General features: G+C 35.8%; 1 protein-coding gene across 4 annotated transcripts in view; it reads right to left on the reverse strand.

Annotated features, from left to right (window-relative positions):
* Positions 1–25,419, reverse strand: part of Pask (PAS domain containing serine/threonine kinase) — a 401,386-nt gene that overhangs the window by 188,853 nt on the left and 187,114 nt on the right. For all 4 annotated transcript variants that reach the window (XM_090411081.1, XM_090411082.1, XM_090411083.1 and 1 more), the window contains 2 exons: positions 22,618–22,775; positions 8,566–8,732 (listed from right to left, as the gene is read on the reverse strand). In XM_090411081.1, coding sequence (XP_090267207.1) covers positions 8,566–8,732; positions 22,618–22,775 — 325 coding nt within the window. The remainder of the gene's footprint in view (positions 1–8,565; positions 8,733–22,617; positions 22,776–25,419) is intronic.

Below are 25,419 nucleotides of genomic sequence, written 5' to 3' on the forward strand. Positions count from 1 at the left end.
GAAATGTAATAAATGTATCTTGAATATCTTAACCTGTTTTGTGCCTTGAATCGAATCCAATGCACTGCTTGCTAATATTCGAATCTGAGCGGGAAGGAATTATATGACAGAGACCACGACTGCAAACTAAAGTATTTTAAGAGAGATAGATAGAATTGAGATAAATCATAATTAATAGATTGATTAGCTTAGTATATTTTCTGAAGGTTACTCCTTGGTTAAGAGGAATTTCTAACCTAGGGATCTGGCTGGGGCAAGCTTGATCAAATAAATATTGCCAGAACCTGATTAGGAGGTGACTTCAGACCGTTATTGTTGAGGATCGGACTCTATTCAGAAGTTTACCCTTTGTTAATTATTTAATATACTTAATCATTCTAAGAAAATGGCCAATTGTGTGGATAGATTTTACTGTAGCTGAGAGAGTACAATGTTCTGATATTTGCATGTATATAGACCATAGAAGTATATAATTAAAGTGATAACACTACACAGTGATAATATAAGATATGTGATATAAGTAAGAGAACACAATAAAGTACATAAAATAAAGAAGTGTAGCAGACATAACAATATCTGCTAATGTCTAAAGAAATTATGGATGGATATTTCACTGGAATTCAAACCAGTTTCTTCACGGCATAAATAACTTGTTACAAAGCACTCAGCTAACCCAGACGTTAGATTAGATATAATCTTAAAACTGAATGTTTTAATGCAGGCATACTTACTGAGGTTAGGGGAACATGTCACGATGCTCCTTGGATTCATAAAATAGTTTCTCAGAATTGTAGCAATGTCTATGCAGCACAGTATTCAGCTTCCATTTAATTATGTATTAGGGAATCCAAAGCATGGTTTTCTGGTCCTGACTTGCCATAATGATGAAAGCAAATATAGTTTATATGGTCTGGTCTGGTCTGGTCTGTTCAAAGCAGGCTGAGATGCAAGCATAGGAAACTTTATAAACTTTAGGAAGAAGTGGATGAAACTTATCCTCAGGAGCATTGAGGAAGTTGTTAGTTGTGCATGTAGCATAAAAGTGGCATGAAGATTATATTTATGAGGAACTTTAGGTATCTTTTTAGATGTATCCCAGACACAGGAGGATGGGCTGTGATCTTGAGTTGGTAGGGATGGCAGAGGATGTAACATTTTGTCTATTATTTTATTGGGGTTTTGAAAAGGTATTGATAGTTTTGATACTGCTTTGTTACTGATTAATGTACTGCTCACAGATACACTTGCAGCATTTTTTTGGCTGAAAAAGTTTTGCAAAGATACCTGAGTTCGAGACAAGAGCTGTGTTATTTGAACAAGGAGCCCTGACTGAGTGTGTGCATATATGTTGCATATGCTGATGATGCCATACTATTAGGATTAATGATGGTGTGACCACCTATGAAAGAGTCCTCTGGTGCGTGTATGTGTTTCCTATAAACAGAAAAGGAGAAGGAACTATTTCGTAGTGACTAGTGTCTAGGAGAGGAAAACTATTGTTTATTTTTTCATGTAGAGCAAAGTAAATTTTGGGCTGTTGCTTAATTAAATACAATAAAAATGTATCTAATGCATCTACAGAGGTATTATTTACATAGAATAACCATTATAGGTTTGTCTCAGCATGTAGCTATGTTGAGTAATTGGTTTTTCTAAAAATTCCAAACAGAAATTGGGAAAGGAGGGAATCCATTCCAGTCCCATCTAAATGTTCTTATTTTTTTCCTTTCTATGAAAAAAAATCTGACTATGGCTTAATAAGATCAAGGATATCTTTTGGGCAGTACATTAATCAATAACAAAGTAAGATTAAAAGTTGACCATGATGACTGAATCTTCTTCATCAAATTCCTGATATGTACCCTGAGGAGGTAAACAGGATAATTATGACAGTACTGCATGAAAAAGTTACACCATTACTAACTTTAGATCAATAATTTTCCTACAAATTAATCTATTATCTGTCAAGACTCCAACATTATCAGATATTATATTTCTGTCTTTAACACGTTCATTGCTCATTGCCAAGCTGAAAATTGGAATTTCGTGTGGTGGCCAAATTTTTTTTACTTGATAGTGACGGCCACGCAATAACGCATGATCGGCCGCACAGTGAGAACTCTCATCACGCGATATCACGTGACCGACAATGAACGTGTTAAAGGCGCTTTCCACTGTATCAATCTATCTACATCTTGGTCTTCCTCTGGTCTTTTTTCCTGCAACCTGACAAAAAACAGTTGTTTAGCTAATCTTTCCTCTTCCATTCAATTTGTGACCATAGTCGCTTAGATTAGTTCTACTAACACATTCCTGAATGCTAGCAATGGCAAGGTCTTTCCTAATATCCTCATTTTTTATGATGCCATCTGTTGACTCTAATAATCTTTCTCAGAATTCTGACATCAGAGTTCTCAAGTCTATGATCAAGTGTTTTATTCCTAACCCAGCTCTCAGATCCATAAGTTAAAATTGGTTTGAACACTGACTTGTATACAGCTAATTTAGTGTTTTGACTAATTTCTTTCTTATTTCATATAAATTTATTCACATGACTTATTACCATACTAACTTTACTAATTCTGTTGTCTATGTTCATATTTAATTTACCATCTTTACTAAAAATTGTGTCTACATGGCTGAAAGGTTTTACTTGTTCTATAGGTTCATCATTCAGGATACAGTTTCTGAGGTTTTCGGTGTTTCTGTATATTTTCATTTTCTTTGTCAATTTATTGCCGAGTTTCATACCAAATTCAATGCAGACTTGTGATGGATTTATTCAAAAATATAACATCATCTGCATAAAGTAAAGAGCTGAAATTAACATACCAATTTTAATTATCAGATTTAATACCACTTTGCTTCATAATGTAATCCATACGGGTAATGGATAACAGTGAAGATAATATGTACCCTTATCGCACACCAATTTTAACTGACTTATAGCTTGAATAGAGACTATATACCGCTTAATATAATGTCCCATTTACACCACATAACTGTAGCATTTTGAAGGGCTTTCCACTTGGCACCTTGTCATATGCCTTTACCAGGTCAACAAAACTTAAATACAAATCCTTGTTATATTTGCAAGATTTTAACTATTTGTCTTACAGTGAAAATCTGATCCTGACACCTCTATTTGGCCTGAATTCAGCTTTTTTTTCACACCAAGCTTCCCTTCCACAATTGTTCTTAGCTGTTTTTCAAGTATATTTGCATCTTACCAGGAACATACAGTAGGGAAATACGTCTGTAATTCCCACATTCAGTTATATTTCCGTTTTTATAGTATCCATCTTTTTATAGATGGATACTACGAGACATCTGCACCAATCATCTAGAATTCGACCCTCTGACCAAGCTTCCTGAATTATGAAATGCAGCCACTATAAAACTTTTATACCTTCATATTTGAGCATTTCTGGTCGAATTTCATCTATTCCGGCCGACTTTCTACATTTCAGGTTTGCGATGCCTTTTTCTACTTCAAATATCATAATCATCATCAAATTCCTGACATGTACCCTCAAGGAGTGTACAGGATATGATAGTACTACATGAAAAATTTACATCATTACTAACTTCCTATCTACAATTTTCTTCCAAATCAGTCTGTTACTTGTCAAGACTCCAACATTATCAGATCTTATATTTCTGTCGTCTAAGGCACTCTGTACCGTATCAATCCACCTATATCTTGGTCTTCCTCTGGGTCGTTTTCCTGCCAACCTGGCAGAGAACACTTGCTTTGCTAATCTTTCCTCGCCCATTCTGTTTAAGTGACCATACCACCTGAGATTAGCTCTGCTAACGCATTCCTGGATGCTGACAATGTCAAGTTCTTTCCTAATATCCTCGTTTTTAATATGATATTGTCATTGATGCCATCTGTTCACACCTCTAATCTTTCTCAGGACTCTCGTATCTGCGGTCTCTAGTCTTTGGTGAAGTGTTTTACTTCTGACCCAGCTCTCAGATTCATAAGTTAAAACTGATTTGAACACTGTCTTGTATACAGCTAATTTAGTGTTCCGACTAATTTCTCTCTTATTCCATATGAATTTATTCATTTGACTTCCCACCATACCAGCTTGCTGATTCTGTTGTCTATTTCTATATTTAATTTACCATCTTCAGTAAAAATTGAGCCTAAGTAGCTAAAATGTTTTACTTGTTCCACAGGTTCTCCATTCACAACACAGTTGACATTTTCAATGATTCTGCCTATTTTCATTGTCTTTGTCTTTTTAATGCTGACCTTCATACCATATCTATTACAACAGTTATTCAATTTAGTCAGGGAATCTTGCAAACTTGTAGCGGATTTATTTAGAAGTATAACATCATCCGCATAAAGCAAAGAGCTGACATTAACATCTCCAATTCTGATATCATGTTTAATACCACTTTCCTTCATAATGTGATCCATATAGATAATGAATAACAGAGGGGATAATGTACATCCTTGTCTCACACCAGATTTAACATTAAATCATCTTCCGGTACTTCCTTCAATTCTAACTGCTGGCTTACAACTCAAATAAAGACTAAGAATTGCTTGATATAATGCCCCATTGACATAATATAACTGTAGCGTATTGAATATTGAACGGTAGCGATATCTACTTCAAATATGGATATATATTCCTGACTGCATTCCTGTTGGAAGTTTTCTACCACTGTGTTGAGACTGCTTGTTTCATTTAGCAGTCTTTCAAAGTAATTACTCCAAACCTCTAGAATATTTTTATCTTCACTTTTCGTGTCATCTTTATCATCTCTGATTCCTTTTACAGTACTTTTTCCTCCATTTCTAAGCTTTTTCAATAGCCTCCAGAATATTTTGCCATCATCCTGATATTTATTTTCCATGTTCTTACTAAAGTCTTCTCATGACTTTTGTTTAGCAAGTTTTACACAGTGCTTTGCTTTCTTACATTTTTCTCTGTATTCTCTAAGAGCACAAGCTGGCTTACTAGCCAGAAACTTTCCATACAATTTCTTCTTTTCTTTAATGCCTCTTTAACTTCCAGAGCCTACCACAGAGTTCTGATTTTTCTATCCTTACAGACAACCTAACAACATGCCTCTCTGGCTGAATCAATCAATGTTTCTTTCAGGGTTTGCCAACAAATCTCCAAGGCTTGATTCTTGTTTTCTAACTCTTTCATTTCTTCTTGAATGATATTTGTGTATTTGAGTCTACAGTTCACCTATGAAAGCTGCTCAACTTTGATTCATTTCAAAACTTTCTTATACACTTTTCTTTTCAAAATGAAATTCAATTTTATACTCAAAACTAGATAGTGCTTACTTTCTATTTCAAATCCTATATATACTCTCGTGTCCTGAACTAGGAAGAAAAAAATTGCTATCAACTATAACATAGTCAATAAGACTTTACTTATTTCTTGCATCTTCTCTCTATGTAAATTTGTACACATTTTTATGCTGGAACATGCTGTTGGTAACATCTATTCCATGTCCTGAACAGAAATCCATTAGGCATTTACTATTATTATTAGCTTTGAGTTTTTTTTTTCCAAATTTTCCAAAAACCTCTCTATATTTCTGGTAATCATTTTCTACTCTGCTGTTTAGGTCTCCAATAAAGATCAACTTTTCCTTTTTTCATTGTGCCACCTGCCTTCACTAATGCTTAAAATTTTTTTCCATTTCTTCCTTCATAGAACCTTCTGTGGGATCATTATCCAGTTCTCCATTCTGATATCTGCTCACATCATTCTTCTTGATATTGCCTGCTACTTCCTATTTTTCCTGATTGTTATAGCCTGAATATAACATTTTATATTTGTCACTTAGAAAGATCTCACCTATTTTTGTCTTCTATGTTTCAGTCAAGTCTATTATGTTGATCTGGTACTTATCCAATTCTGTTAGTTCCATTTCTTTTCCATTGATAGTACCAATGTTAAGCTCTGCTGATGGTTAAGTTGGCATGTGTTCCAGTAGCTGACTGTACACTGTTTGCCCTGGTTCCTCTGATGAAAACAACTGGGAGGGGTTAACAGTGACACCCCAGCCAGCATGAAATTCTGTCATGTTGTACCATCATTTTATATTGAGGTTTAAGCCAATAAGACCACAATTTGGTTGGCTAAATCCCAAATTGCCATCCCATTCTTGTTCGTTCAGTATCTGGATAGATATCTAACAGGGTGCACCACAAGAAGGTTAGGACCGGAGATTAGGTCAGAAGCCCTGGTTGATTCTCTGCATTTTTTAAAAGTCTATGTGAAGGTCTCCTCCCAGTTATACAGCTGTGACCCTTAAGCACCCCTGAATCTTTTAGGCTTTAATTTTATACATGTATAAAATTATTCACATATGATTGACAGTGTAGTAGATAAACTATTTCAATGGTAGTATTCATTTTGCTAACCTTCCTGCATGTATTGTATCTGACCTTGTTTCCATCTTGTTCATGACTAAAGTTGACTTCTTTGTATAGTATTAGTCTAGCATGGAATAAGCTAGACAAATCACCTTTTACTATACCAAAATGCCAACACACTCCATGCTATTTGTAACTAGAGATGAAATAAATCTTTTAAGATTTATTTCATCTCAAGACAAATGATTCATCTTTTAAGATAAATGTTTTAAGTTCAGTCCTGATTGTGTTCCTCTAAATCCTGTTTAAAACCAGTGCTATAAAATAACAGTAAACTTACACTAGAAAATACCCCTTATACAGTGAACACGTCAGCTAATAGTAAGTGCTGGCCAAAGCTATATATCATCAATATGAAAGGAAATTCACCAAAAACCTTTTGTTATAAAAAAATAGATATATATATATTTCTTTTGTCCCTAAAACTTCACTACACTGATAAGTCAACTCTACCTCTCATTTTGTATTACCTCTCTCTCTCACACATTGGTCCATGAAAGAGTGACAACTTCCTGCATGATAGTATATATATATATATATATATATATATATATATATATAGAATTTTCAAACAGAGGCAAATCTTTACCACTGCAACACTGTTTTCATTTCAACACGTTAAAAGAGAATATATAAAAAAAATCATCAACAGGCGACTTCTTCATAGTTTGTAACCTATAGTATATCTCCATAAAGTCTGCTGATTGAAATTTACAAGCTGCTTACTTATGTCACCAAAAGAAATGCAAAAGAAAAGTTTGGACAAACTAATTACAGCTCTTGGATGTCTCCAGGGGATCCGAGTGATTCTAATAAACAAGCCCTTCAGAGCAAAGAACAACTTTGTTTTTCTGCTGTTTTGCAGTTGGAAGACCAGCCTCATCTTTTTCTACTGCCTGGAAGTCAAGACTGATGTTCTTTTACCTATCCTGTTCTCTTAGGAATACTAGTGATATAGAGAAAAGAAAGAAAGGTAAACAATGAAGAGGGGGAGGACTTGACATCTTATTGAAGTCTAGTTCCATTTTGTATCTTCTTTTTATTTGTCAAGTGCATCCTAATGCAACTTATAAGATAAGTGAACAATCAAAACTTCAAGAGCATGCCATTACTTTAAAATATTAATTTCCATCAGTGGCAACTTGTCCATAAGGGCAGCAACCTCTCCAGTATAAAATGAAAGTTCCTGTTTTATTATCACTGTTCTTAAATTTTTATACATTTATCTAAAAACCACTATTTTCTTGTTCGTAATACAATACCACTCGATAGTATTTTATGTAATTCATCTTGTAGCAATAGTTGTATTTTGCAATAGTCAATGTGCTGTGCAGGCTAGGGCTAGTATCAGTCAATGCTGGAGCTGCATTCAATGCAGACTGCACCAAACCACTACATAGTGGGGATAACGCATGATTTACGTGCAGTGTGGGCTGGTAGCATTGCAGCCCATCACTAAAAATTCTTATGAGCCACCACTGATTTTCCTGTCACTTTTAATGAGGAGAGAGGGGGGGGGGGGGGTAGAGAGAGACAAGAGAAGAACAAATTAGTGACTTTCAATACAACAAAAATGCAGTCCTGTTGATGTTCATTAATACAGATCCCTCTTTGACTATCCTTATCCATTGATCACATCCTCAAAACAGATATTATTTCTAAAATTGACAATAACTTCCAGTCTTTCTAGTATAAATGTCCTTTAATCTCGAAGCTTAACCAAGCTTTCTTCTCTCCACTTCTAACATACAAACAGTTACATTTCAGCATCACTCATATTTTAACAGCAATTAATCACCATTGGCACATACGTAGCGAAGTTTTATTTAGGAGACAGATAGTTTTTATCACCCAATCTGAACATTAGCATCATGTTTTCTTCAAAATAGGAATCCAGGCTTATCTAACCACTGTCCTGCTCACAGTACCGAGAGAAGAATCAATTAGTGCTCCTTTGATTTTGCCCCCCCCCTCAATGGAATGGACAGCATATTTTATTCAGTAATGCTTATGGATTACAATCTACATTGTAGTTTAAGATATTTAAACTTGTTATTTTTCCACTTCTTAATTTCTACTTTATCAATGGTATATATAAATATATTATAAAACTTCACAACCTCTTCTGTAACACAATTACCTACCTTGGAGGGTCAGGCACAATTGATTCTGCTGTTGTTCGTCCATCTGATGCACAACACTGAGCATGAGATTCCTCCTCATCCTCATCATCAAGTGGAGGCAAAGGCATTGAATCAGTATCTAGGAACTCCAAGTCATCATAGAATGTAGGAATTAACATATTTATATGCTGTAGGAAGATATCAGAGATGTTTCATAATTTTTCTGAGATTTATAAATTAACAATTTTGACAATGAGAAATTTACAACTCATCAATACTATTACATAATAAACAAATGATACTTCTTTTCAGGACTATATTACTCAAAACAGTAATTAGTACATAAGATATAAATAACTGAAGTTCATTTTTTAATATTCTGTGGCAGCTGTTCAATATCTTCAAAATTTAGTTTGAAATCACAGAAATAATTCATTTTTTGTTTAGCAATGAACCAAATATTGCTGTGCAGGTTATATAAAGAGAAAGGTGACAATCAAACTCACGAACAGTACAAGGCTCAGACAAGAAAGATGACCAGCATGGCAAGGAAGGCAAAATCAGACTACATCAAACACTCTATAGCAAAATCAGATGAAGGCCAAAGGAAATCCCAAAGAGTTCTTTTGTTACATGGCAAGTAAGAGGAAGAATGACTTTGGAAGATTAACCTTAATAAGTGATGATAGTCATGAGGACACAGAAGTGGATAAAATAGTTGAGTTACTGAGTGACCACTTTCCAAGAGTATACATCCTAGTGAGGTTACTGCTTTAACCTATGTGATAGACACTATGTAAGAACAGAGGTGGATGAATTTGAGGTTCTTAGGATATTGCAGAATCTCAATGTAAATACAGCTATGGGATTATTATTATTATTACACAACACCTCCAGGGAGTCCTAAGACTCATCAAGGGATGGCAACTACTCTACATCTCTCCGTCTTCGTCATCATTTACACCAGCGTCATCTACTGCCTACCATGACCACTAGTATTTTCACAGAAAATCACAAACATCCATGCTCATGGTGGGATTCAAACCCACAGCCTTTTGGCTGGAGAGCAGATACGCTAACCACTAGGCCAACCAGCCTGGTGGGATTACATGGGATACAGCTAGGGTTTTGCAAAAATGTGCAAGGGAACTGGCAATGCCTTTGACTAAGCTCTTTAAGTCTTAGCTCTGGTAGAGTTCCTAGGGAGTGGAAAGGGAACAAAATAATTCCTTCACATAAGGGAGATTCTAAGACTGCAGTAGCAAATTATAGTCAATCAGTATCTCAGAAGTGGTGGTAAAAGTAATAGAAAAATTGGTAAAAAAGAGAATTCAAGAATGGGTAGATAAAAATATGATACTGTATGAGGGTCAACATGGCTTTGTGAAGGGTTGGTCACGCCTTAGTAATTTACTAAATTTTTATAATAGAGTAACATCTGAGTTGGATAAAGGAAAATGGCTACATGATGATTTTACTGGATTTTGCAAAGGCATTTCACAGAATACCACATGCAACTCTGTTATGCAAATTAGAACAAAGGGCGATGACACTGGTTAATGGATAAGAGGGTGGCTAGTGGACAGATATCAGTGGTATGTGGAGGGGCAGAATCGAGGCATAAACAAGTGACTAGTGGTGTGCTGTAAGGTTCAGTGCTGGGACCATTGCTGTTTAATTTGTACATAAGTGATATCGGAAATAACCTGAAAGGAAATATTCAGTTGTTTGCTGATGACAAGAATTTAGAGTTAATCAAGTCAATGTGGAAAGCTTGCAGGATGATTTAAATTGGCTGTCAGGATGGACAAAAGTTAATGGTGTCAGTTTAATATTGAGAAATGTAAAGTTATGCATTTTGGGATAAACAGATTACACACCATGTATCACATTTATGGCAATACTACTCCAGGAAATAGATGAAGCTAGAGATTTAGGGGTGGTAGTAGACAGAGAGTTATTAAAGGAACACGTAAGACCACAGTAATAACTTTTAATTAATAAGGTACAGATATTTCATAATAAAACTAATAGTACATCTTCAGTGTTACAAACAGTTATAGGAATGGAATACAAGTAATGATCATTCGGTGCATCACCTATTAAAATACATAGTTGTCGAGTGCTAGGAAAGGATAGAAAATAATAATTAATTAATATTTAAGATAAGTGTTTTTTTTAATGATTACATAAAACAAAAGTCTTCCAGATCTTCGAGAGAGAGAGAGAGAGAGAGAGAGACAACCATTTCGATTCCATTAATAATTACGTGTTCCTTTAATAATTATACTATGCCACAGGTACCTCTAAAAATAAGACAGAGAGTTGAAGTTTAGAGGATATATTACTAAGGTAGCCCATAAGATTACCTGGGTATTGAAGAACAAATTAACAAGTAGAGATAAGGAAGTTGTCATTCCTCTTTATAAGGACTTGATACGCCCACACCTGGATGTCTCAAGTCTGATCATCTGGGTTTTTTGGTGATGAGGAGGTGGCGGAGAGGATTCAGAGGCGAGTGACCAAGATGGTGAGTGGCCTGTGGAATGTTCCCTATGAGAATAGAATGAAGGTGTGTGGATCAGAAATTAGTTGATACAAGAAAAAGAGGGGGGGAATACGATAAAAACATTTAAATTGCTTAAAGGGTTTTATAGGATAGATGCTAGGAAAACGTTTCAGCACTTGGTTAGAGGGAACAGAACAAGGGATCATCTGTGGAAGTAGAATAAAGGTGTGGCTAGATTTTTTGCTTGGCGAGTTGTGAATGAGTGAAATGGGTTGCCAGAGTCAGTTGTGCTTTGTCTGTTAATGGGTTTAAGGATAGGTATGATACATTGTGCGGATAGATTGGGTCTCCTGCAATGAATATGCAATTCGGACTACATAGAGATGCCCATATAATAATAATATCCTTGTAATTTGCATATTCAAATTATGTGTTGATTATACATTAGCAATAATAATCATAATGGCTTGTCATAAATAACATAACAGATAAAAAAAAAGATAAATTCATTTACCTACTTTGCTTTTATGCTTGTTTTAATCATTTACTCAAGTGTAAGCAAAATATTGCGTAAAATGCTTCCTATAATGCTCAGTAATATACACACCTGCAAGTACGTGTAGGATTACTATACCAATTTGATGATCCTCCATTTACAAGTAAATCAGTTGTCAACTTGTGCTTGGGTAAAGGACTACAAGAAGAATATAACCTTTTAATTTCTGGTACAGACAACACGTTTCCAAACAAACAGACTTATTAGTAATCGGTTAACGAACAGTTCGGACTGTGAACAAATTGGACAACGAACACTTTCAGGAAAGATTTTTATGTTCGGATAATAAACACCTCGCAGAACAAACACAAGAAGAAGCAACGCTGTGTGTAAGATTTGTAGAACTGTATTTTATTGCCATCTATGAACGAGGTTTCTGGAACGAGACTTTGACAGTTGTATACATAACTTTTTTGTGCGCTAGTTGATTTCTGTTCTCTGAATTTTTGTAAGTGCTTTTCTGAACTTTTTATTCAAAAAAAAAAAAAAAAACTCATAATATTATGTGGCCTAAAAACAGTGAAGTGTCAAGAATGGCTTGAAGAGGTCTACAGCAGGCACAATCTTAGCTAAAAAAAGATATAATCAAGAGGACTCAAGCAGCTAAAGGAGTAACGAAAATCACATTTGAGAAACAAAGATGTGCCATCCATGAAAAAATGGAGAGATTGCTTTTAGTTTGGATAAAAGAAAGGGAAATGAGAAGAGATGTAACTAGTATGACTATCATTCAAGAAAAGAATATAAGAGAACTAGAGAAATTTTTGAAGAACTGAAGAAACAAACTCCACATTCATCACATGAGGAGATAGAATTCAAGGCTACCACTGGACGGTTTGCAAAGTTTAGAAGGAGATCTGGCATTAAACATGTGGTAATGCATGGTGAGTCTGCTAGTGCAGATAAAGAAGAAGCTGAGAAGTTCTGTCTCAAATTTCAAGAATTAATTAAAAAAGAAGGATAGTGTCCACAACAAATTTTCAATTGTGATGAAACTGGTTTATTTTGGAAGTGAATGCTGAACCGTACCTACATCACGAAAGATGAGAAAAATATTCCTGGGCATAAAACCATGAAAGACCGATTGACGTTACTTTTGGGAGCTAACGCTAGTGGTGATATGAAGCTTAAAATGCTTCTTGCCTATCACTCTGAGAGCCCTAGAGCATTCAACAAAAATTCCATAATTAAAGAAAGACTGCCAGTGATGTGGAGATCGAATGGAAGGGTATGGGTCACGTAGGTTCTTTTCAAAGAATGGCTGTTTAAAGTTTGTGCCCCGAGCATCAAGGATTATCTTCAGACCAATGAATTGCCATTGAAAGCACTGTTGCTATTGGACAATGCACCAGGACACCCAAAAGACCTTGAAGATAATTTGCTGGAAGACTTTCCCTGGCTGACAGTTCAGTTTCTGTCTCCAAATACCACTTCATTGATTCAACCAATCGATCAGGAGGTTATTGCGGGTTTCAAGAAATTGTACACTCACACGCTGTTTCGTCGATGTTTTGAAACATGCCAGTTCTTCTCAACGATGACATCAAAAACGTTTTGGAAAGAAAATTTTGATATTCTTGAAGCTATCCGGCTCATTCAAAAGGCGTGGTTAGAAGTCACTCAACAACAGTTCAATTCTGCTTGGCAAAAGCTGTGTCCATCCTGCATTCAGGGAGACGGAGACGATGTCCCTGAAATTATGGATGAAATTGCGACAACTGCTAGAGATCTGGAATTGGAGGTGAATGAAGATGACATTGAAGAGCTCATAATGGAACATGAAAATGATCTAACGACAGAAGAACTCCAAGAACTCTTGAATGAAGAACACCAAGAAACTCAGCGAGATGTGTTTTCTTCTGAAAAAGAGGAAGACAAAAGAGGACCAATGCCAACATCTGCTATTAAAGATCTTTTGAAGAAGTGGGAGGATGTCAGAACAATGGGCTTAGAATGGCACCCAAACCGGATTGAGGTCAATAGGCTTGGGGATCTCTACAATGACAATGCTATTAATCACTTCCGAAAAATCCTGAAGAAGAGAGAAAAGCAACTGACATTGGACAGATTCTTTAACGCCCCACAAACGAAAAAAAAACAAAGACGACTGATGAAAATGCAAGACTGTGTATGTATGTATGTATGTATTATTGTTATTATAAATAAATGTAGTAAGAAATTATATAATTTTTTATTTTGGGTCTCCAGAACAAATTAATCAAATTCCCATAAAAATCTATGGTAAATCAATGATCGGTTAATGAACAATTCGAATAGCAAACAGTCTTTGAATGGATTATGTTCGTTAACCGATCATCCTCTGTATAACCAAACAAATTTCCTAAATCACTGGACTGATATCACCAGGGATACAAGACAATGTAAAAATTAATTACGCACAACAAATGTTAAACAAACTTCAATACATATAAAGAGTGACAATAAAACACAGATTGTATTAACTAATGTGCAAGCATTTGAACAATGATAATTGTTACTATCGTGTTCTGTGGAATAACACGTGTCATATCCCAGTTCAAAAGTCCTTAGATTTTTAATGAATGCAGACCAAACTTGTGTGGCATTAAACCTTATATTTTGTAACACTGTGTGGAGATACAGATAATTTTGGAGGCCTCTTTAAATTTTCTTATAAAACAGTTATGATCGATATATGATATTACTGTTTTTTTTTTTTTACCAAACTACCTGTGTGGAAGGCTAATCCTGATCTGTGTCTCCCCAATCCCTACATCCTATTCAAAGAATGGCTGTTTAAAGTTTGTGCCCCAAGCATCAAGGATTATCTTCAGACCAATGAATTGCCATTGGTCTGAAGGAAGGCTAATCCTGATCTATGTCTCCCCAATCCCTACATCCATTACGTGTTCAGATACAAGTATCCCTTCAGACTATCCCATTTGGCCTGCACAGAAAATGTCACAAGAACAATGAATTTTGCATACTTCTGGATTCTTCGTGGGAGAATGTGCAGATTTGAGTGGAAAGAACCTTGAAAACATATATTGGGAAATAAGCCACTTTAACAATGAAATTATGAAGTAAGGTTGCAATTTCTGTTTGTAACATTCTTGACATATAACTGCATGTTTGAAATCTTATTTATCTGAAGGGAATGTATTAAGAATTCTGTTAATAGTCTTCAGGCTTCAGTAGCCTGAGGTAACACAGTTCTTCATTCCTTTTTTCTGACTTACTGGAAATGTTGTAGCTCTATCCCATAATATATCATGTCTATCTTTTGTAATGGATGGTAGTGTGAAGCAGCACATAAGAATCTTCTAGTCATGGTTATCTTTTCAGTATACAGAAAACCAATATTTTTTTTTCTTCCTCAGATATTTCAAGAAAGGATATTAAGGAATGGTAATTTTCTGAAATCTTCTAATTCAAAAGTGAATTTTATGCTTGGATGTAAGCTGTTCAAGATAAGCTTTAAATTAAGTTTTCTGTTGTTCCCAGCCAAATAATGAATATGCCGCCAATATAACACAACCAAGTTTTTGGTTGTTTAAAAACTTGGTTGTGTTATAAAGAGGTTTGCTAAAGTTGATGACAAGTGAATCTCATGGCAAATTCTTCTATCTACTCCCAATATTTAAATTGGGAGTAGATATCCCAATCCAGAATTGAATAAGAAAATGTTTTGAAGATCCACTGTGTCATCTCTTGAGACATTGGTTAACAGACTGACAACATCTAAACTGGCTAGGCCTTTTGAAGGTTCCATATTTAAATCTTTCATCCTTTCAATTAAATGTAAGCTATTCTTCACATATGATTCTGTGTGTGTGTGTGTTTGTGTGTATCACGCCTAGTCTACAGATACCACTGATGCAAGTGAGAGTAAGAATGTACAAAAAAGTTAATACCACTGGTAATCCAGAATGAGGAGCATGTGTATAGCTACCAGACTTCACAGGTACTTCACGTTTAAGGTTGGGGGATTCTCACCCATCTATAATAGGACATAATGGAATATCCTGTTTGTGGATTTTTGATGCTCTATTAATTCTTGGAACTAAAGAATATTTCTATGTTAGAGATTTTTTTAAAATTCTTCTGCCCAAATTAGCAACTTTTTAGTTAAGTCATTTGTTTTAAGGTATCACACCTAGTAGCTCCACACATAGCAAAGAGTAACTTTAACATTTTATGAATGGAACATCCATAAACTTAGCCACATCACAAGTCAGTATAACATGATCGATGTCACCACCTGGAGGCAGAAGAGTCATGTCTTTAAATGAAACTCCCTCTTACACTATAATCAAATCTAAAACTCTTGGAAGACAAGTTCCTTCTGTCACATGCTGCTTGAGGAAGTTGTCTCACAACAGCTCAATAAATTCAGTTTCAATCTTCTCATGAGATTACACTACAGTGTTCAGATAATTACAATCACCCAGGAGGATTACTCATACTTATTTGATAGTGTATTTTGTTGTCACTATCAATCAGTTCACTAGGTCTGTAACAGCACCCCACTATATATTTGATTTTGTTAGACTCCAACACACTAGATGCTTCAAACTGATTGCAACAAGGAAAACTGTTACTAGTATTGCAGTCATAGCTTTCTACCCTAATCAAACTGAAATCATACAATATCATTAGCAGCACATATCCCTCCTCTCCTATCCTGTCTCTTCTTCTTCTTAAAATCATGTACCTTTTACACCCGACACCAGTATATCTGGCTCTGATATACTCACTGGTGTTCACCAAGGCAACAACCTGTGCCTCTTTGATAATCTTGACATTCGTGTACAGAAATAATAAGTTATTTGCATGCTTTTATGTATACGCACTTCTATAGTATGATATGACACAGTTGGACAACTTGCAGAACTTATTCTTATTTAATGCCTTGCTTATGCTGACATCCTTGCAATTGTATATTATGTCCCAAATGGACAAAAACACACAACTGTTTCCATGATAATGTCACTGTTTTGCACAGATTCTCACCATTCTTCCCATCATAATCTAGTTTCCCTGACATTATGTTAGGTCTCATACCAATTAATAATTTTTCCAAACTCCTGATACCAAAATATAGTACAATACAATATTTCTTTAATTTGACACTTAACTAAATCCAAATATTCAGTAGCAAACAAGTTTTAAATAACAATGTAAATTAAAATAACACTTTAATGCTATCCTTTTCTGTTTTCAACTAATTTTATTATATACTATGTTGCATTTCCAGCCTTTCTAGTAATGTAAACGAAAATTTATTTACTCTTGTAGTGTTTATTTTAAACTTTGTTTTGACAGCAAAGACTGGTAGTACTCTAATGTACAGCTTTTCTTAACCTCAATGTCAAGAGCAATAACGTATAGTAATTTGATTCTTTTTATTGGAAATGCACAATTTCTTTCCCCTCATGCCATTAAAAGACCAAGTTTTTGTCAAGCTAACTGTTTACTAGCATTTATTTATTTTCTGCTAAAATTTTAAACACACTATTTTGTTCTTTCACAATTCATGCCATCTTTAAATTTTTATGTTGTTTTAGTGAGACATTGCATTAGTAAGATACGGATCTCAGAGGCAGCTGTACTAACTGGGAATGAGTGTAAGGGGTGCAGTATTTTTAGAAACAATATGCAAAATTGGAGAAGAGGGATGTTATTCTAATGATATCAGATGATTTGAGTCCAATTTGGGAAGATAGCTATGACTGCAATATCAGCAACAGTTTTCCATATAGACGTGAGTTTGAAGCAATCTGGTGTGAGGTGGAGTCTATAAGATCAAACACATGGTGGGGGTGTTGCTACAGTGGATCAGCTGCTAGCGATGATGAAATGCATCAGCAAATCAACATCATCAATTTCAATTCAAAATCAAGATCAATTTCATAAAATTTCATGAAAAGAATGAAACTTAAATCAATAAATATTAGACCTTATTTTAAAGTCAGAGTGAGTTTCTGTAAAAGATGCAACTGTTCTGCCTATGGCTGATGAGTGATCGCACTGTGCTGATGTGGGAAGTTCCTAGAGTCAGAATAGTTCTTAGAATTCAAAGAATAAACTGAGTAGGAATAAGATGGATGTGCATTCTTATTAAGAAAAAGATGATGTGGAAGGAATACAGTATGTATGACGATGTCAGTTATGAAAATTATGTGGCACAGAAGAAAAGCTAAGCATGACTATAAAATGAAACTGGCTATGCAAGCTGAAGACAACCCAAAAGAATTCTATCATTATGTTGAAAGTAAAACAAAGAATGAATGTGCAAGAATAACTCTCACCAATGCAGATGGTATATGGGGATGGCGGATGCAAAAGACATTAATCAACTAATGAGTGGCATTTTGTTAACAGCTAGTAACCTAATATATGTAACATTGAACACATGCTATCTCTAACACTGCTAGAAGAAAGTCAGGTATATAAGGAGGAAGTAATGGAGCTGTTGTACAAACTGAATATGAATTCGGCAATAGAGACCAATGGAATATAAGGAATACTAAGAGTGTTTTCATTTGAACTGAATGTTCCTTTGATCCAGCTGTATAATTTGAATCTCAGCACTGAGAAGATTCCACAGAAGTGGAAGCATTGTATGATAAGGAAGGCTGGCAGAAGTTTCAGAAAAAGGCCATGGCCCACACTGGGCTGTTGAGCCAATGATGATGAAGAAGATTTTGGAAAAGTAGGTAAGAAATCACATTCAGAAATGGGTTGACTGAGAATCTATACTTTGCAAAGAACAACATAGGTTTACTAAGAGAAGATCATATTTCAATATCTTGCTCACATGTTATAATAATGTCACAGTTCAGTTAGACAAGGGAAATGCTTATACCATGATACTTTTGGAATTTGTTAAATCTTTTACCAGGATTCATATGGATGGATGCTGTATAAGCTGGAGGATATGGGATTGGATTATAAATTACTAGTTTGGATAAGAGGATGGCTAAATGAGAAATATCAAAGTTGGGTATAGTGGATGTGAGTCTACAAAATTTAAGGTGTCCCAGGGATCAGTCTTTGGTCCACTGTTATTCCATCTTTACAATAATGATATTGGTGATGATTTAACAGGTGACATATAGCTATTGGCAGATGATGCAAAGATAGACATGGTAATTAGAAATGTAACTATCAGGCAGTACTTGCAGAATGATTTCAATAAGCAGGAATTGCAGCCATGTGAAAACGACTGCAATTTCAATGTTAGTAAATGTAAAGTTATGCACTTTCGTTTAATGAGATATCAATGGCATATAATATTGGAAGGATTATGCTAGAAGAAGGAATCCCGGAGTTCAGGAGTGATATTGCAAAAATTGCAAATACAACTCAGAGGATAATTGCAATGATGAAATGAACCTTAATATGTAAAGATAAGGAAGTCATTTTGCCTCTTTACAAGGTTTTGATACAATCTCATTTTGACTAATGTACACAGATCTGTTTCCTGGTTTACAAGTTGATGCAGATACAGCAGAGAGGGTGTAAAGGAGAGTCTTAAAATTTATAATTGGACTATGAAATCTAGATCATGAAGAGCAAGTGAGAATTTGTGGATCGCAGATGCTAGCAGACATCAGAAATAGGGTGATATGATAGAGACTTGAAAAGATTGTGCAGAATGCCAGTAGATGGAATTTTTCATTTTATGGATGGTGTCGAGAGGACAAGAGGGCATCAATGGAAGTTGAGAATGAATGAAGTTAAGAGAAGGGCAAGAGCTAGATTTTTCTCTCACAGAGCAGTGCATGACTGGAATTGCTGCCTTTGAAGATTGTGAGTGCAGGGTGAGTGAGTGAATTCAAGAGAAGGAATGACATGTGGTATGAGTCTCAGACACCCTGGAGGTATCTTTTAATAATAACAATAATATGACATCCAGTAATTGCTTTTGATAAAAAGACCTCAGTGATGGTCAAAACTGATCTAGCTATTGATTTTTTACATAATTCATGAAATATGCACATCTCAGGAATTTGTTGCACATTAATATACTGGAGCAAATTTGTTGTGAACATATCTTTCTCTTATTATATGATAACTAATATTTAAGGAATTGACAGCATATACTAGAAATATAGATTAAATAAACTTTAATATATACTTTCCGATATTTCGGCGAACGTCACGTTGCCATCTTCTTGGGAACTTACTACAAAGACACGTGCACATAAGTACTAATAACAGCAAATGAGACTGAAGCTGGGAAGCTAGCGTTTTCCTAAAGTCCTGATGGTGCCCCCTGGCGGGCTATATTGGTAGTTCTTGGCCTTTGGGCTGAAGTTCTTCTGATAAAAGTTTCCCAAATTTGAGGCAGTCTCATGCATCCAAATTTGTTGAGGTTTGGCATGTTCCTAAGGGCCGAGGCTGATTCCATGAATAGTCTTTCATACTTGAACTTGCTGCGTTGTATTACTGTGGCTTTCTTCCATTTATTCTGTGGCGAGTATCCAGAGCGTAGTCTGCAAGCCCAGAGTAGCTGTACTGGTGAAATCGGATGTAATCCTTGTGTTCTGAGATTCTGATATTTGCTGTCCTGCCTGTTTGGCCAAAGTAGGACAGTTTACAGCTGCAAGGGACCTGGTATATACCAGGTAGGTCTAGGGGAAGTGGTTGGTCTTTGGTGGAGCAGATAAGGGATGCCAGTTTTCTATGTGGTCTGTAACAAGTGGTCAAGTCATGTTTTTTTAAGATTTTATTGATTTTTTCCGAGGTGCCTCGGATGTAGGGAATGGTGATGGATTTAGAGTAATCTTTTTTGTGAAGGGGAGGGGGTAGTGGGTTGTGGATAACTGGGTTAAGTATTTTTTGGATTTTTTGGAGGGGGTAGCCGTTGGCTGAGAAAGTGTCATGGATGTGATTTAGTTCAGTGGTTAGGGCTTGATCATTAGAACAGATTATTTTTGCCCTGTTGAATAATGTTTTAATAAGGGCAAAAATAATCTGTTCTAATGATCAAGCCCTAACCACTGAACTAAATCACATCCATGACACTTTCTCAGCCAACGGCTACCCCCTCCAAAAAATACTTAACCCAGTTATCCATAACCCACCACCCCCTCCCCTTCACAAAAAAGATTACTCTAAATCCATCACCATGCCCTACATCCAAGGCACCTCGGAAAAAATCAATAAAATCTTAAAAAAACATGACTTGACCACTTGTTACAGACCACATAGAAAACTGGCATCCTTTATCCACTCCACCAAAGACCAACCACTTCCCCTAGACCTACCTGGTGTATACCAGGTCCCTTGCAGCTGTAAACTGTCCTACTTTGGCCAAACAGGCAGGACAGCAAATATCAGAATCTCAGAACACAAGGATTACATCCGATTTCACCAGTACAGCCACTCTGGGCTTGCAGACCATGCTCTGGATACTCACCACAGAATAAGATGGAATAAAGCCACAGTAATACACCGCAGCAAGTTTAAGTATGAAAGACTATTCATAGAATCAGCCTCGGCCCTTAGGAACATGCCAAACCTCAACAAATTTGGATGCATGAGATTGCCCCAAATTTGGGAAACTTTTATCAGAAGAACTTCAACCCAAAGGCCAAGAACTACCAATATAGCCTGCCAGGGGGCACCATCAGGACTTTAGGAAAACGCTAGCTTCCCAGCTTCAGTCTCATTTGCTGTTATTAGTACTTGTGTGCACGTATCTTTGTAGTAAGTTCCCAAGAAGATGGCAACGTGACGTTCGCCGAAATATCGGAAAGTATATATTAAAGTTTATTTAATCTATATTTCTAGTATACGCTGTCAATTCCTTAAATATTAGTTATCATGTTTAACCAGCGTATAAGCCTCTCAACAAGAATAATTATCTTTCTCTGTATACAAATAGCCTAGTTTTGAAGATACTTTGTGCACAAATATCTTTGTTCACTCTTGGATAAAGGATTAAAAAAAGAATATAATGCATTGTCTAGTACACATACTTGACACTGAATTGCAAACCTTTATGCAGATGTATGTAAAATTCACTTATGCAGCATATTTGCAAAATACTTGGTCATGTGCATCAACACAGGTTATAAGCAACTATTCAAAAATGGTGCTGGTCAGTAATTGGAAATTGTTTTTCCCAACAATGGGAAAAACAAAGAATCTTTCAGCATTCAATAAAGGGCTTATTGTGGGTGTCTGTCTGGCTGGAGCCATGATTTTGAAAACAGCACAGCTGACTGGTTTCTCAAAATGCAAGATATCCCAGGTGTTTAATGAGTAGAAAAATAATCCATGTTGCTTGTCTAAGAAGCATAACTGTAGTCCTAATGAGATTGATGCCATCTGAGAAGACTTGTACAAACAAACAGAATTTCCTGGGTGCAGTATTTGACTGAAGCATTTAATGAACGCTGTTCCTGGCCCATATCTCACCAAACTATGTGCAGGGAATTGAAGGGGATCAGTATTGGCAGTAGTGTGCCCATATGGAACCCAGTATATTAAATAAAAGTTTCTAATTCAGTAGCCAGCATGTGTATAACTTTATAACTAAGCAAAAAACTTTCCACAATATTTGTTATGCTATTATTGATCTTAGTGTAAGGTCAGAGAGAAAACGTCACTAGCTGATCTCCATAGTAATTTGACCTGAAGTCCTGAAGATTATAAAGAAAATGTAAATGCTGATATCAAAGCATAATAATAAAGAAAACTGCAATAAAAAACATAAAATATACATTAAAAAAATACCAAAAAAATGTCACATTCCTGATAGTAACAGCTCTTTTCCATTACCAAACTATAACATTTACATTACATCAGTGGAAAAATAATCCATGTTGCTTGTCTAAGAAGCATAACTGTGGTCTAAGATAGTCTGTCAGGAACAAGATTACCGTCACCCGAGAAGGCTTGTACAGACAAACAGAACTTTCTGAGTGCAGCATTAAGTACTGAAACACTATTTTATATATTATAAATACAGATTCAAATTGGTATTTTTAGAGTTGAGCTCTAAAAATAAACTTACTTTTCCAATTAATTGATCTTGGGAATATCCAAAGAGCATCAGTGAAAAATTTGTATTACAGCTATGAATACTACCATCTGGAAGTACTGTAATCATTCCACTAATGTTTGCAAAAACCCAAATTATTCCACGATAAATGAGGTGGTCAGAGTGTATATCTAGATTTTTTTTTTTAAAAAAAAAAAAACATTTATTATGCTAAATAAAATACATTTTATTTCATATTATTGATGCATACTGATATTCAAGAAAAAAAAATTATTTTGCAATAGCTTAAAAATTATTTTCAGTACTTAAGCACTTGTGATAAAAATATCAAAAAATATCTCACACAAAATTTTGGTAATCAGTACTTTTAAAGTGAAGATTAATGATAATATATCACTCAGTATAGAGAAATATAATAATTAGGAGAAAGAAAAAGAAGAGCAAATTTCTAGCATGTTTTAAGCAAAGTTTCTAGCCAATACAATAGATTACGAAAGAACATTGGCCATGCAGGCTAAAGAGAATCCTAAACAGTTTTTTAGATATGTAGCAAGTAAAAGGAAAAATGTACATGGCAGAATGATTTTAAAGAATGCCGATGGTAGGGAGGTAACTGAATCAGTTGAGATAGTTGAGTTACTGAGTGTGCACTTTGCAAGAATATATCATTCGTTTCTGACATTGCAGAAACGAATAAACCAGTAGATTATACGGGAATTGTGGTGAATAAAGAGGAGGTGAGTAGTCTATTGCATAACCTCAATGTCAATACATCTGTGGGATTGGATGGTATACCAGCTCGTGTTGTACGAGAAGCAGCTAAAGAATTGTCAGTACCCTTGACCATTTTGTTTAATTTGAGTCTCGGGTCTGGGTTAGTCCCGAGCGGGTGGAAGGAGGCGAAAATAGTTCCACTGCATAAAGGTGGTTCCAAGACTGCTGTTGTAAATTACTGACCGATTAGCATATCAGGAATCATTGTCAAGGTCTTGGAGAAATTAGTCAAGAAAAGAATACAGGATTGGATAGATGAAAATGGGATATTGTATGGGGGACAACATGGTTTTGTGAAGGGTAGATCATGCCTCAGTAACTTGTTCACGTTTTATAACACAGTGACGGCTGAACTGGATAGCGGTAATGGGTTTACAGTGATACTACTGGACATTGCCAAGGCCTTTGACAGGATACCACATGGAACCCTAATCAGTAAACTGGAGCAGATGGGAATAGATATAGGGTTGGTAAGATGGATAGGAGGGTGGTTGAAGGAGAGATACCAGAGAGTGGTTTATTCAGGAGTGGAGTCAAAAAGACGTCTTGTGACTAGAGGAGTGCCGCAGGGCTCTGGACTTGGACCACTGCTTTTCAATTTGTTCATCAATGATATTGGAAAGGAATTGAGAGGAAGTGCTCACTTGTTTGCTGATGATGCAAAGTTGGGTAGAGCAATTGTGAGTGCGCAGGATGTCAAAATTTTACAGGATGATTTGGATAGTTTGGAGGACTAGGCTAGGAAAAATGGATGTCAGTTTAATGTGGCAAAGTGTAAGGTTATGCACTTTGGGGTGAAAAGAATAGCAGCAGTATATCGCATTGGTGGAACCGTACTCCAGGAGATTGATGAGGCCAGGGATTTCGGAGTGCTGGTGGATAGGGAGTTGAAATTTAGGGAGCACATTGCAAAAGTGACTAAAACAGCTCACCAAATCACTTGGCTTATGAAAAATACTTTAACATGCAGAGACAAACAAGTTGTTGTTCCTCTGTATCGAGCCTTGATAAGACCCCATCTGGACTTCTGTGCCCAGTTATGGGCACCAGGGTTTCTTCGTGATGGGGAGGAAGTGGAGAGGGTCCAGAGACGAGTGACCAAGATGATAGCAGGTCTGTGGAATGAACCTTATGAGAATAGGTTGAGGATTTGTGGGTTGCAGAAATTGGACGATAGGCGAAGGAGGGGTGATATGATTGAGACATTCAAATTACTGAAGGGTTTTTATAAGATTGATCCAGAAGATATTTTTGAAAATATGACTGGTGGTGGGAGGACTAGGGGCCATGCATGGAAGCTAGGCAAGAGCGTGGTTGACAAGGGTGTTAGAGCTAGGTTTTTTACTTGGAGAGTGGTGAATGAGTGGAATAAGCTTTCAGAGTCTGTTGTGAGTGCTACAACCGTGAATGAGTTCAAGGCAAGATATGATAGATACTGTGAATGTTGAATAGATGTTCCAGACATGATGTTAGGGCCTCCCTCGATGAGTCTGTTGACTCCTTGGAGTTTCCCGGAACAACAACAATAATAATAATAATACATCTATTTAATTAACTAGTAAAACTTTAAAAAAGGAAAGGCTCTTGGCTTATCTAACAATTAGCACCACAATGGTACTGAAATATACTTTAGGTTTTCAACCTTTCATGGGAAAGAATGAAATAAATACTATCAGTTCCCATCTTGTTGGAAGAGAACAAGAAATCGAATTACAACTGAAATTATAAATCAAGCCACTTTGTGTTCCTCCAAAAAAAAGCAACTTAGATTAATGAATCAGTTTTTTTATGTTAATTCCACACTTAAAAGATTCTAAACCTATTGGACATTTAGCATGATGGGTAGACTAACGGATGCGAAATCTGGAAACCCTGCTCTAGAGATCAAATGGTGCTGCTTTTTTAAGTACTTCAGCCTACAATATGCATGTTGGTGGTGTTAAACCAGGAGTTAGTAAACTTTTTATACCATTGACCCTTTCACAGAATCCTTGAAACCTAATCGATCCCCATCATGTTAAATAAATGTTACCAATAACA

The sequence above is a fragment of the Typopeltis vanoorti genome, chromosome 21 (genome assembly GCF_054136105.1).
Source record: "Typopeltis vanoorti isolate ZY-2024b chromosome 21, IOZ_Tvanoo_1.0, whole genome shotgun sequence".
Classification (NCBI taxonomy): Eukaryota; Metazoa; Arthropoda; class Arachnida; order Uropygi; family Thelyphonidae; genus Typopeltis; species Typopeltis vanoorti.